At 44.9% G+C, this 12,526-nt stretch overlaps 1 protein-coding gene across 3 annotated transcripts in view; it reads left to right on the forward strand.

Annotated features, from left to right (window-relative positions):
- The window catches only part of dync2h1 (dynein cytoplasmic 2 heavy chain 1), a 126,475-nt gene that overhangs the window by 26,767 nt on the left and 87,182 nt on the right, over positions 1 to 12,526 (forward strand). For all 3 annotated transcript variants that reach the window (XM_060075382.1, XM_060075384.1, XM_060075383.1), the window contains exons 36-45: positions 1,418 to 1,623; positions 4,895 to 5,077; positions 6,222 to 6,404; positions 7,030 to 7,253; positions 7,531 to 7,646; positions 10,174 to 10,373; positions 10,794 to 10,925; positions 11,207 to 11,339; positions 11,647 to 11,854; positions 12,268 to 12,397. In XM_060075382.1, coding sequence (XP_059931365.1) covers positions 1,418 to 1,623; positions 4,895 to 5,077; positions 6,222 to 6,404; positions 7,030 to 7,253; positions 7,531 to 7,646; positions 10,174 to 10,373; positions 10,794 to 10,925; positions 11,207 to 11,339; positions 11,647 to 11,854; positions 12,268 to 12,397 — 1,715 coding nt within the window. The remainder of the gene's footprint in view (positions 1 to 1,417; positions 1,624 to 4,894; positions 5,078 to 6,221; positions 6,405 to 7,029; positions 7,254 to 7,530; positions 7,647 to 10,173; positions 10,374 to 10,793; positions 10,926 to 11,206; positions 11,340 to 11,646; positions 11,855 to 12,267; positions 12,398 to 12,526) is intronic.

Below are 12,526 nucleotides of genomic sequence, written 5' to 3' on the forward strand. Positions count from 1 at the left end.
TAGTTTTTTTTGTTTTATAATTGTCGCAACAATGACATTCACTTAGTTCATTATTTAATTATATATAAAATGAATTACAACAAAGCACACAGTTGAGATCTCTACTCTATGTGATTGGCGATTTGTGACCACAAGTGACACAAGAACATGCATTTATTTCGTTTTCATAGGCTTCATTGTAAAGTTTTAAGAGAGAATTTATTAGCCATCACTGACAGGCCAATTATAATTATTCTAATTCATAAGGAATGCATTGTGACAAATCGAGCCGTGTGTGTGTGTGTTTGTGTGATTCACTTTGATTTTCTGAGTGGGATTACAAGGAAGATCAACTGGTACATAAAACAGGCCTTAATGTATTTGGTGTGCAGTTTGCTTATCTCTCTCCTGTTCTGCCTCCGACACACACACACACACTCTCCGAGTGAGAGGCAGGGGCTCTAACCGCGGCACGACCTGTGTTCAAATTGAAACACGAGGCATGCTTACTGAAAACCGTCAAACTCCAATGAGTCACCTCATCTGATAATCTTTTTGTGTGAAGTGAAACCAACGCACACTCCACAGTCCACACTGACCCCAACATTATTTTTAACCGACAAGCGACAAGATTGATCCGTTAACGTATTTACGGTCAACCATCGGTCAAACGGTCAACGGTCAACATCCCTAGGCCATTCGAAGTCAGATATACAAAGAAAATAAATCATGTGTAAAAACATTAAAAGGACAATCATTAAAAGCTTAACGCAATCATTAAAAGCCATACGTGTGTGTGTGTGTCCTGGAAATATCAATCATAACTATAATACACAATTATATACAAATTATATCAATCTTATATACATAATTACTAATCACATTAAAAGGAATTGTATACATTCTCCCGTTATCTTAAGAAACATCTCTTCCTCTCTCTAACTGAGAGAGGTTAAGTTCACAATTGCATTCCCTCTGGAGCCACTAAGGCCAGGCAAATCGACTAACTTCATTGTTGTGTAGATTCCTTTAACTGTCTAGCAGCCTTGCTTGCAGACTTGCAGACATGTCCACATCCCCCATAGTTTATTGCAGTTAACTTGGCCTCTCCCGCCAATCCTAAACTCTCCACGATAGTCACTCCCACTTACCTTTGTAACCTGTGTATTCCCTACCCACAATGCAACCGTTACCCTATAAGAGTCTTGTTCAACCATTGTCTGACTGAATGTATCATTGGTAACTTTGCTGCCTGTACTTTCCCATGATCATGCTCTAATATTAAATCAAATATTTTGCTGGCCAACATGTCCTTAAAAGAAGTGTGTGTGTGTGTGTGTGTGTGTGTGTGTGTGTGTGTGTGTGTGTGTGTGTGTGTGTGTGTGTGTGTGTGTGTGTGTGTGTGTGTGTGTGTGTGTGTGTGTGTGTGTGTGTGCAGAGACGGGTGTCCTCCAGCTGAAGCTCAAGGCCCTGATCCTGGACATCATCCACAACATCAGCGTGGTGAGGCAGCTGAACCAGGCTGGGGTCTGCAGCCCTGACGACTGGTCATGGAGGAAGCAGCTTCGCTTCTCCATGGGATCTGACCAGTGCTGCCGCATTCACATGGTCCACGCCCACTTCCAATACACCTATGAGTATCAGGTGAGTGGGCAGTCCATTCCTATAACACCACCCACATTCTTATAATGAATGATAGTTAAACATGTGGTTGACTTCGGCAGTAAATAATACACGATTCGGCGATAATTTTTTATCGTGCGATTAATGGTCTTTAGGCTTGGCAAACGTTGTCGTTTTTTCACCTGCTGTCTAGCAACAACTAGTCACTTTTGAAAAACTATAACACCATACCGGATCTAGCTACACCGGAAACAAAAAAACAAGCACGCCGCACAAACTTGTTGGGGCAAGCACGGATACGGAGCGGGTGAAAAACTCCTTAAAAGTGTGTGAGTGTTTGTGTGTCACTCTGTTCGAGCCTGCACGAGAGTTCAATGTTGTCATTAGCTTTTTACGTCTTTCTGACCAATTGCAGTTCAAGGCCCACCTGGGCTGTACCACTTTTGAAGGGGCCGCTCAGTTACCTCTAGACAAAATCGACTTGTTTGCGACGTTGACAGTTGTTGCGGCTGTTTTGTTGAGTGAGTAAGAGGTTGCGGGCGCACAGCTCAGGCTGCCGGACGGCGCTGCAAGGAACTTTTATAAACGCAATATTGTTATCGCGCAGTAATCAGCCCGACAGCCCCGAAACGTTAAGGGCCCACCGGGAATTCTCCCGACTCTTCCCGATTAACACCGCGCGCGTGCTCGCGCGTGTGTGTGTGTGTGTGTGTGTGTGTGTGTGTGTGTGTGTGTGTGTGTGTGTGTGTGTGTGTGTGTGTGTGTGTGTGTGTGTGTGTGTGTGTGTGTGTGTGTGTGTGTGTGTGTGTGTGTGTAGCCTGGTAATGTGTATAGGAATATTCATACTGGTTTAAATAACAAATGTTATAGTATTTCCCATCTTTGCTGAGCAAGAGCTTTTTTCGACAGTTCAGTGATTGAAACAAATAAAAGCCTGGACTATTTAAGTTTTACGGTAGGCGGAAGGCCTACCTCTGTCATGCACCTACCCGATGTCAAGTGGACCAGGTCTCTTCTTGTATCCATTTTACCAAATATATTTTATTACTGTCCTTCTCAACACTCTGATCTCACTAAAAGGCTAGCAGCATGAAATCAAGGAATATTTAGAATAGAAAAAAATGTGCGATTAATCGCGAGTTAACAATGACATTAATGCGATTAATTGCGATTAAAGGCCTACGTGCAGTTTAACCGGAAGTTTTGATTAAGGGGTACATAAAGCACTCAAAATATGTCTATCATTTATGAAATGTCTCCAATAGTGTTTAAGTCCAGTTTTTGTCGTTTTTGGCAGCAACGGGTGTTTTCTAACGCCATTCGCCGATGACGTCAAGTTGGGGAGACGTGGTGGAAGGTAGCCTCAGCCTAGTACTAGAACTATGGCGTCTAAGAGGTGGCAAGAACCACAACAACATGTATGATGGCCCACAGCAGTATAATTTTCGAACCTGTCAGACGTGAGAGGGCGAATGAGGAATTGCTGAGAACTGATCAAAGCCAATTAAATGGATGGGCATAGGGAAATGAGTGGAGAGTTGCTATCATTTAGCAACGCAGCAACGAGCGCTGGAGCTAGTCAATGAACAGCAGTGCATTCAATAACGACACTTTTATTTGTTTTTACTGTCAGTGAATAGCACCGAGTGAAAGTCAACGTTTTCTTTATATCTAGTGACAGCGATTATGTCGTAAGTACCGGTAAACTTAGTCAGAAGATCTAGAAATAGAAGGCATAATGCTAGCTATGGGCTAACTTAGCCTATCCGACACGCAATCAGTGCACTTGCAAATGAGTGCCTGCAAGTATAACCAATCGTGGTGTGACATTATTTAACCATCAATGTAATCTTAATTATCAATCTACCGTAAATACGACCAGACAGATGTACATTGAACACATACACAAAGCACATTGTCCAACCCGGCGGATGCTGACAGACAGCCCACAACAAGCCAAACATCACCACGGCGGGTGTGCTCTCACTCTCGCACACAATCACTGCAACTTATCCAACTCCAAGTATAAGCTGCTTCACTAAGACCACAACTAACCACAAGGCCTTCATATTAACCATGCAGTATGCCGAAGTCAGAAAGGACACACGCACAGTCGCACACACATCTTATGCAAAACAATCCGTTTTATCATCAACATTCAGTCATTGCAAAGATTTAAAGACTAGCCTCCTACCATAAGTTAGAATGGACCCAAAGTATGTGATTGATAGTCTGGTTTAGCTTTCGCTTGCTATCCGTTTTTAAGTTTGACTTCTCAACATTAAGTCTTTCTTGTGTTAGGAGCACATGGCTAATTTGCATAAGCGCACAGGATTGGCTGGCTCCGCAAGGCAAATAATAGAACATATTTAATTATCTTTCTATCTGTCTATCAACGCATGTGTCTAGTTTTACTGTGATGTATTTTGTGTATGTCCAGTCGGACTTGTTGTCTCCCTTGTTCTGTGTGGTCTTGTAGGCGATACTGTGTAAGCCGAATCACCTGAATGAATTCCAGACGATTTGTGTAGTTTGGTATTAATAAAGACTTGACTAGGCTATCTATCTATCTAGGCTATTAGTCAACAATGATTTGCCGAAGGCGAAGTGAATAGTGGGGAATAGCCTCCGAGACCGAAGGTTTATTTGTTGTCATTAGCGGACATTTTGCGATAAACAATATCGAGTTTGAGATGTCAATCATGGGATATTGCCCAATATCCCGAGATAGCGAACCAATCAAATTGCGCCATTTTAGATGGTTCACGACTCACGAGTAGCATATACTAGCTATATATAATATCTATGTTTATCTATGTATCTGTATAATCTGCTGAACACTCTCTTACTAGTCTCTACTCTCAAGGGTCTCAATGTGTCTCCCCAACGTGACGTCATGCAATGCATTCTTGGGGAAATGAGAATCAATAGCAAACTGCTAAAATATTACCTACTTTTTCGTGTTACATTCCGTTTTGTGATATCTAACAACATTAAATACAATAAATAGCAGTTTAAATCTTTATTACCAACAAGCAAATTGCACATATTCATTGGAAAATAAACCCTGCAACACGGCCTTTAAATATTTTAATCGCTTGACAGCACTAATTAATATACAATACACGATTAGGGACTATTAGGGACTATTCACTTTGCCTTCGGCGAATAATTGTGGTGTGTGTGTGCCTATTTACTGTACATACTGTACATAAATACATTTGGGTAAACCGTCATGTTTGGTGATGATGTGAAGTGATGTCGACCTTCTCCTGTGTCTCTGCTTCCCAAGGGGAATGCTGCCAAGCTGGTGCACACCCCGCTGACTGACAAGTGCTACCTGACGCTGACCCAGGCCATGGAGATGGGTCTGGGGGGTAACCCCTACGGGCCGGCCGGCACGGGGAAGACTGAGTCGGTCAAAGCCCTGGGGGGGCTGTTTGGACGGCAGGTGCTGGTGTTTAACTGCGACGAGGTATTGATAACGTAAACCGGGGTAATTCCTTTTTATCTGGGTAATTCCTTTTTTGGTCGCCCACTAGAAAGCAACAGTAGGTGCGTTTCCATCCCCCTGATTTTATGCAAACTTTGAAGTATCGAATCGGTAAACGGTGATGGAAACACCAACATTTGCATAAAAATCCTCTAATTCGCAAAAAGGTTTATCCGCTCGCTTGAGGTGGTTTTTGAGAAATGAAAGAGAAAGAGAGTAAATTCGCAAAATGGGAGATGGAAACACTTTTCGAAACAGCTGTGACGTAGCGAACTTTGAACACACAGGACTGACAGTCTTTCCGATTTCCGAAAAACGACCGGCCATACCAACCCTGCCGACATCAACGTGTAACGTCCTCACCCTATTCCGCTCCAACCACTTGATGGAAACGCACCTAATTCGAATTACTTTTTTGCGAACTTTCTAAAGATTCACATCACCTTTTTAGATGGAAACGCAGCTAGTGAGTCAGTCATGTATGACACAGGAAATCCTTGAACTCATCATCATAAGGATTAAAGTAATTTCAACATGATTCATTGTGAATGAAAACAAAGTCAACGCACCAAGGTTTAAGAGGCAATTGATACGATGTTCTTAAATTTTCAATTGCACCAGTGAGCTAGAATTAGCCAATTATTTTACACATGTTAAAGTAATGTTGCTAGCATTTTGAACAATGCTAGTTTGCACAATTTCATCATGGTCTCTGAGCTCTAGGGATCCTTTTGTTTTAACCTATTTCTAGTGTGGAGATCTTTAAAGCTTTAAAAGCTATCGATCTGAAAAAGTTGTCTGGACCTGACATCCAGGATTCTTATCTTTTAAGGCTTGCAGCTCGTATTACTTATCCCTTTGCTCCGATTTTAAATCAGTGCCTGCAAACTAATTCCATCCCCAAAATCGGAAAAGCAGCCTTTGTTCGAGCTCCATCCTCTTTAATTGCACCTTTTCTGTTTTGACAAGCTCTATTCTATAATTTTGTACTCGGGTAATATCTTGCCGGGTTGAGTCTCCCTCGAAAAAATAGATGAAAATCTCAAGGGACGTCCAAGTCAAATAAGGGTTAAATAAATAAAAAGCCTGAATCAATGATGGTCCTGTGCGTCTGTCTGTCCACCAGGGCATTGACGTGAAGTCCATGGGTCGCATCTTCGTGGGCCTGGTGAAGTGTGGAGCTTGGGGCTGCTTTGATGAGTTCAACCGCCTGGAGGAGGCGGTGCTCTCGGCCGTGTCCATGCAGATCCAGGCCATCCAGGACTGCCTCAAACACCAGAAGAACACCTGCGAGCTGCTGGGCAAAGAGGTCTGTCTGGGTACATTCTGTACACGCTCACACTGTTCTGGACTGCTCTAACATGCTTACGTTAGGCCAAAGAGCCAATAAGTCATCGTCATATTTTCTTTGGTTTACCCGTGTGGAAAATGTGGCTTTAATTCATGACTTGTCATTAGCAATATCTTAAAATGCATGACTATGCTTGATTAGCGGTGCATAAATTATCATCTTTGTTGCTCTACCAGGTAATCGGCTGTCTCCTGGTTTGCTCATTTACCTTATGAACTGATCCAATAGTCTGTGATTTATGTAACAAAATAATTGTCGGCTAATTACTATCGCTTGAAATTAGGCGGATACAAATTATGGTGCACGCACGCACACATGCATGCACACACAATTCACCTCAGTGGAGCATTTGTGCTTCCTCTACCATGAATTAATATAATTAACCCATAAGCTTTATCAAAGCAACCCACAGTGAATCAGATTAGGTTATTAGATGGGCTAGGCATCTTGCTCAAGGATTTTTAGCTCGGCTTTGGGCATGGATCCCAACCCAGCGCCGTTCGGCTTGGAACCATCCAACACCACCACTAGACACTACTCTTCCAACGCATCACATTTCACGCATGTGTGTTTCTCGCGTCAGGTGGAGCTGGACCCTAACTCCGGGGTGTTCATCACCCTGAACCCAGCGGGGAAGGGCTACGGTGGGAGGCAGAAGCTTCCAGACAACCTGAAGCAACTGTTCCGGCCCGTGGCCATGACCCGACCCGACAACGAGCTCATCGCCGAGGTCATCCTCTACTCTGAGGGCTTCCGGGACGGAGAGATGCTGGGGCGCAAGCTGGTCGCTATCTTCAACCTCGCTCGGTAGGACACGTTGGGGAAAGGAATGTCTGCAATGTGTGCATTATTCGTATTAGATTTGTATTTTATTTGACCTTTTTCTCTTTTTTTGCCTGCGAAATATACACACAGTGGTTTTAAAAGAGTCAAACATGTAATGTCCATCACATTGCGATTCCACACCTTCTCTACAAACCTTTTCAACCGCATCCCCCAACCTTAAGCGGGACCATTATAATCACCTTATGAGTTGCTTTGTGTATTTTTGTGGTTGTGGGTGTCCGTGCGCCTCTCTCTCCAGGGAGCTGTTGACTCCGCAGCAGCACTACGACTGGGGTTTGCGCGCCTTGAAGACGGTGCTCAAGGGCTGTGGCAGCCTGCTCCAGCAGCAGAGGAAGAGCCAGGACAAGGACCAGAGTAAGAACCACAATGCTTTACTGTACTGGTGGTAGAAATGTACAATGCTGAAGATTGTGGTCAGAGACCTTTTAGCATGGGAATTTCCACCTATGAGTTTCAATAAATGCATTCCGAGCACGTTTCCCCGTTAGGCAAGTTTCAATTTCAATGAAATAACTGAGAAACTGTTGTTCATCAAAACCTTTGAATACTCAAACCGAAACTTTACAGACACAGAGATCAGAAAGCTATCGCGGAACAATGGAAACTTAAGAAATCACATCTCTCGAATAAGTTACACCACATTACCCATTACCCTATTTTGCTTTCTTCCCTATTGCTTTTACTCACACCAGCACTCTCTGTCTGTCTGTCTGTGTGTCTGTCTGTCGTGCTGTGTGTCTGTCTGTCGTGCTGTGTGTCATTGTCTCAGTGCTTAAAATCAAAGCTGCAAACTTTGCAGTTTTCTTTTTCTTCAATTTGGTCATTCACGTGATTGGTGTAGAACCTGAGAGTTTTCTTTTGGGGGGGGGGGGGGGGGGGGGGTCCAGAATTGCGAAAAATTATTGGATCATTCATATAATTGACATTACTCTGGGCCAATCGGAATCTCAGCACTTGCTTCAGAATCTTTCTTATAATTGACATTTCTCTGGGCCAATTGGAATCTTGAAGCACACAGCGCCAACTGAGCTCGCCATTGGATGAGACGGTCGCCTGGCTACCGCGCATGCCGCTAAACAACGCAAGTGAGAGTGGACGATGGGTTTGAATTGTATTAGTAGGCTACGGAAGGCACCACTGTGACCCTAAAGTTGGTGAAGCTGCGCCTTGACTAGTGTGGCATATGAGCTATGTATGGATGTCTGAAAGGACTGCTTGAGTGGATGTCAGTTACACTATGCCACAATTTTCCTTAACGAAATTTTCCTTACCACCTACCTGTGTCTTCAGTAGTTGAAGCTGAAGTAGTAGTAGTAGTACTAGCTGAAGTAGTAGTAGCTGAGGTAGTAGTAGTAGTAGCTGAAGTAGTAGTAGTAATAGCTGAAGTAGTAGTAGCTGAGGTAGCAGTAGTTGTAGCTGAATTTGTAGTACTAATGGTCAGTGACGTGCAGTCAGGGGAGGCAGGTGAGGCAGTGCCTCACCTGCCAAATTATGATAAAATTAAATAATTAAAAAATATTATCTATAGGTATTTGTCTACTGATCTGTGGTCTAAATGTAATTAATGTACGATTCCAATAATTCAATTATTTTTATTATCAAAATCGCTGAGAGATACGCGAGCTGAGGCCGGCTGAGGCAGCGAGCAGTGCTGCCTCACCGAGAATTGAGATATCCCTCAGAGCGCATGCGCTCACCCAGTTTGCTATTTCACCATTGTCACCAATGTAATGTTGGGTGAGGCAGCGAGCGGTGCTGCCTCACCGAGAATTGAGATATCCCTCAGAGCGCATGCGCTCACCCAGTTTGCTATTTCACCATTGTCACCAATGTAATGTTGGGTGAGGCAGCAGAAATCCCTCAGAGCGCATTGCGCTCAACCCAGTTTGTTATTTCCCCGTTGTCACCAATGTAATGTTTGTAATGTTATTGAATGATCGTACTTTACTTAAACTAGTTAATGTATTTGATGTATGTGTATAACATATTTAGCCTTGCAGCAGGACTAAATATGCTGATCTGACATAAAACCGCATTGAAAAAGCATGAAATGATGCAGCCGTACTGGCTGCCTCATCATTTCATTCCTCTGCCTCACTGAAGGGGGCGTAGAAGGGAGCCCTTCAGGATGCTTCCGTTAACTTCTTTTAAGCAGTCAAGTGCACTACATCAGTTTGTTTATTTTAAAAAAAAAACATTTCTGACAGCAAACATGGAAGATAACGATTCAATAGCCAAGCTTTCTCAAAACTGGACTTTCAATCAAAAAAGAGGTAATAAATGATGGAGGAAGACCAATGCCGGAGCTTAACGGGTTGCTTCAAACAACGGGACAGAAAGTAACGTGGTCTTTTCAAACAGAGTGGTACCGCCGAAAAGGCTGGCTGTCTGGCTGTGCTACGAGAAATCGCCTTTTCTACTATATAACAATTGGGTTCATATATTTCTAAATCTGACTGAAAAAGTCAGTGCCTCACCAGCCACGGACCTCATCGCACGTCTCTGCTAATGGTAGTAGTAGTAATGGTTGTTATGGTATTCTCTTTGAAAGAATAGAGTTGCCGGTGCATGATTAAAAGTAGCCCAATAGGGTGGGAAAAAACGCCCATTCTGGCAACACTGCCTGAACGTCTTCAAAATGTAGCCCAATAGGGTGGAAATAACCGCCCAAGTGTCAACGTAAACGTAGCCGATATGAAACTTAAACTGTGATTCTGAAGAATGAATAAATGATATCGAATTTCCATTTAGATATTTTTATTTTTTGCATCTTCACGGAAGTGAATGCGTCTTGGGCACTAACCATAAACATCTTACCTACCTATATAGCCCTGATCTCTGCCCTCACCCACTCACTCACCCTCTCTCTCTCCCTCTCTAGTCCAGGAAAGCGGTCTGGTGGTGCAGGCTCTGAGGCTCAACACCATGTCCAAGCTGACGTTTGCCGACAGCTTCCGCTTTGACGCGCTGGTCAAGGACGTCTTCCCCGGGGTGAGCTTCACGGACGTGGAGGACCAGATCCTCACACGCGCGCTGGAGCAAGCCTACAGCGAGGCCCGACTGGAGCTCATCCCCAGCCAGGTGCGTGTGCGTGTGCGTGCGTGCGTGCGTGCGTGCGCGCGCGCGCGCGCGTGCGTGCGTGCGTGCGTGCGTGCGTGCGTGCGTGCGTGCGTGCGTGCGTGCGTGCGTGCGTGTGTGTGTGTGTGTGTGTGTGCTTGCCTACCTGCCTGCGTGCGTGCCTGAGTGCGTGTGTGTGTGCAGGCGTGGCATGAACATTAGCACGTCCCTTCTTCTAATAAAGCAGGATTTGCAGACTTGGATCCACCCGTCCATGAATATCACAGACAGGTTCACGAGGACATGATTATAGTCCTCAAACATAGCCACCAACCAATAACACGCCTTTTATTATGCTGCAACAAATCCAGCTCATAATATGTGAAGGGTTACGAGGTAGAGCCCCAGATGGCCCTGAGCGTTGGAGCTGTTTTCCCCCTGCAGGTGAAGAAGGCCCTGGAGCTGCAGGAGCAGCTGAGACAGCGGATGGGGGTGGTGGTGGTGGGGCCCAGCGGAGCGGGCAAGTCCACCCTCTGGAGGATGCTCAGGGCCGCGCTCGGCAAGACGGGAAAAGTGGTACGTGGGCCCAGGCGCCAGCACAGGCTCCCCCTCACAGGCTCTATGCTGGACACTGTTTGTGTTCAGCTATCTATCTGTTGTGGTGGGGCTGGTGATTGTTGGGATTTATATAAAGCTTTAGACATGATATTGATGTGTTAATTCTCAGATAATGCATGGAGTTCTAGATGCATATTTTGTGATGCCAGTCACGCACCAACTGAGGAACAGAGGGACTCTTTGAGAAACGTTTTTTTCTATAAATTAACTTTTAACCTCTCTGGTGAACCCCCATGCAGGTGAAGCAGTACACCATGAACCCCAAGGCCATGGCCAGACAGCATCTGCTGGGACACATAGACATGGACACCAGGGAGTGGGCCGACGGGGTGCTCACTCACAGTGCCCGGAAGGTGGTCCGGGAACCACAGGGTAACCCCACCCCACAACCCCCTTTTAAAGTACCACACCTGGTTCAAAATATGGAAGAAAAGTCTCAATGAATGTGTGAATGAATGACTTTGTTTATTCCATACGTCTGTCCAAACGTTCATCTATGTATTCATGCATGTATTCATTTATCCCCTCGTGCACAAATTTTTATTGATGTTTTCATCTTTTTACTCCTCCATCCATGCGTTCATTTGTTTTGTTCAGTCGCAGTCATCCATCCATCTGACCCCGGGACAGATCTATACTGTTGTGTTCAGTGGTTCCTCTGCTTGTCTGTGGTCCCCAGAGGTGAGCTCGTGGATCGTGTGCGACGGAGACATAGACCCTGAGTGGATCGAGAGCCTGAACTCCGTGCTGGACGACAACCGGCTGCTGACCATGCCCAGCGGCGAGCGCATCCAGTTCGGACCCAACGTCAACTTCCTGTTCGAGACCCATGACCTCAGCTGCGCCTCCCCAGCGACAATATCCCGCATGGGCATGATCTTCCTCAGGTCAGGAACGTGTGTGTGTGTGTGTGTGTGTGTGTGTGTGTGTGTGTGTGTGTGTGTGTGTGTGTGTGTGTGTGTGTGTGTGTGTGTGTGTGTGTGTGTGTGTGTGTGTGTGTGTGTGTGTGTGTGTGTGTTACAATAATGCCTTCATAGTTCCGATGCACGTGTATGTGTTTGTAGAAGTCTGTCTACGGTTCAGATGTATGTGTGTTCGGGAGTATGTGTATGTTTACAGGTGTCTGTGTGAGTGATTGAGTGTGTGTGTCAGGAGGGGGGGGGGGGGGGGGGGTGAATGTTTATCTTTGTTTCAGCTTGTGTATGTGTATATCTCTGTTTATGTTTCTATGTATGTGTGTGTATCTCTCTCCCCTCCATCGACTGCGTCCTCTGACCTCTCTCTGACTGGTCCCCACTAGTGATGAGGACACAGATGTGGGGGCCCTGGTGAAGTCCTGGCTGAGCGGACAGCCCCAGGAGTGCCGGGCCAACCTGGAGAACTGGCTCGGCGACTACTTCCACCGTGCCTTGGACTGGGTGCTCAAACAGGTGAGCACTACTTTACTTAGTGAAGGTTCAATTGGAATAATGAATGGTGAATTTTACCTCAAATTTTGTTATACTGATACATTATTTTACTGAAATTATATTCTCAATAAAATGTTGAATTTGAAAATG

This window comes from Gadus macrocephalus, chromosome 16 (assembly GCF_031168955.1).
Source record: "Gadus macrocephalus chromosome 16, ASM3116895v1".
NCBI classification, from domain to species: Eukaryota; Metazoa; Chordata; class Actinopteri; order Gadiformes; family Gadidae; genus Gadus; species Gadus macrocephalus.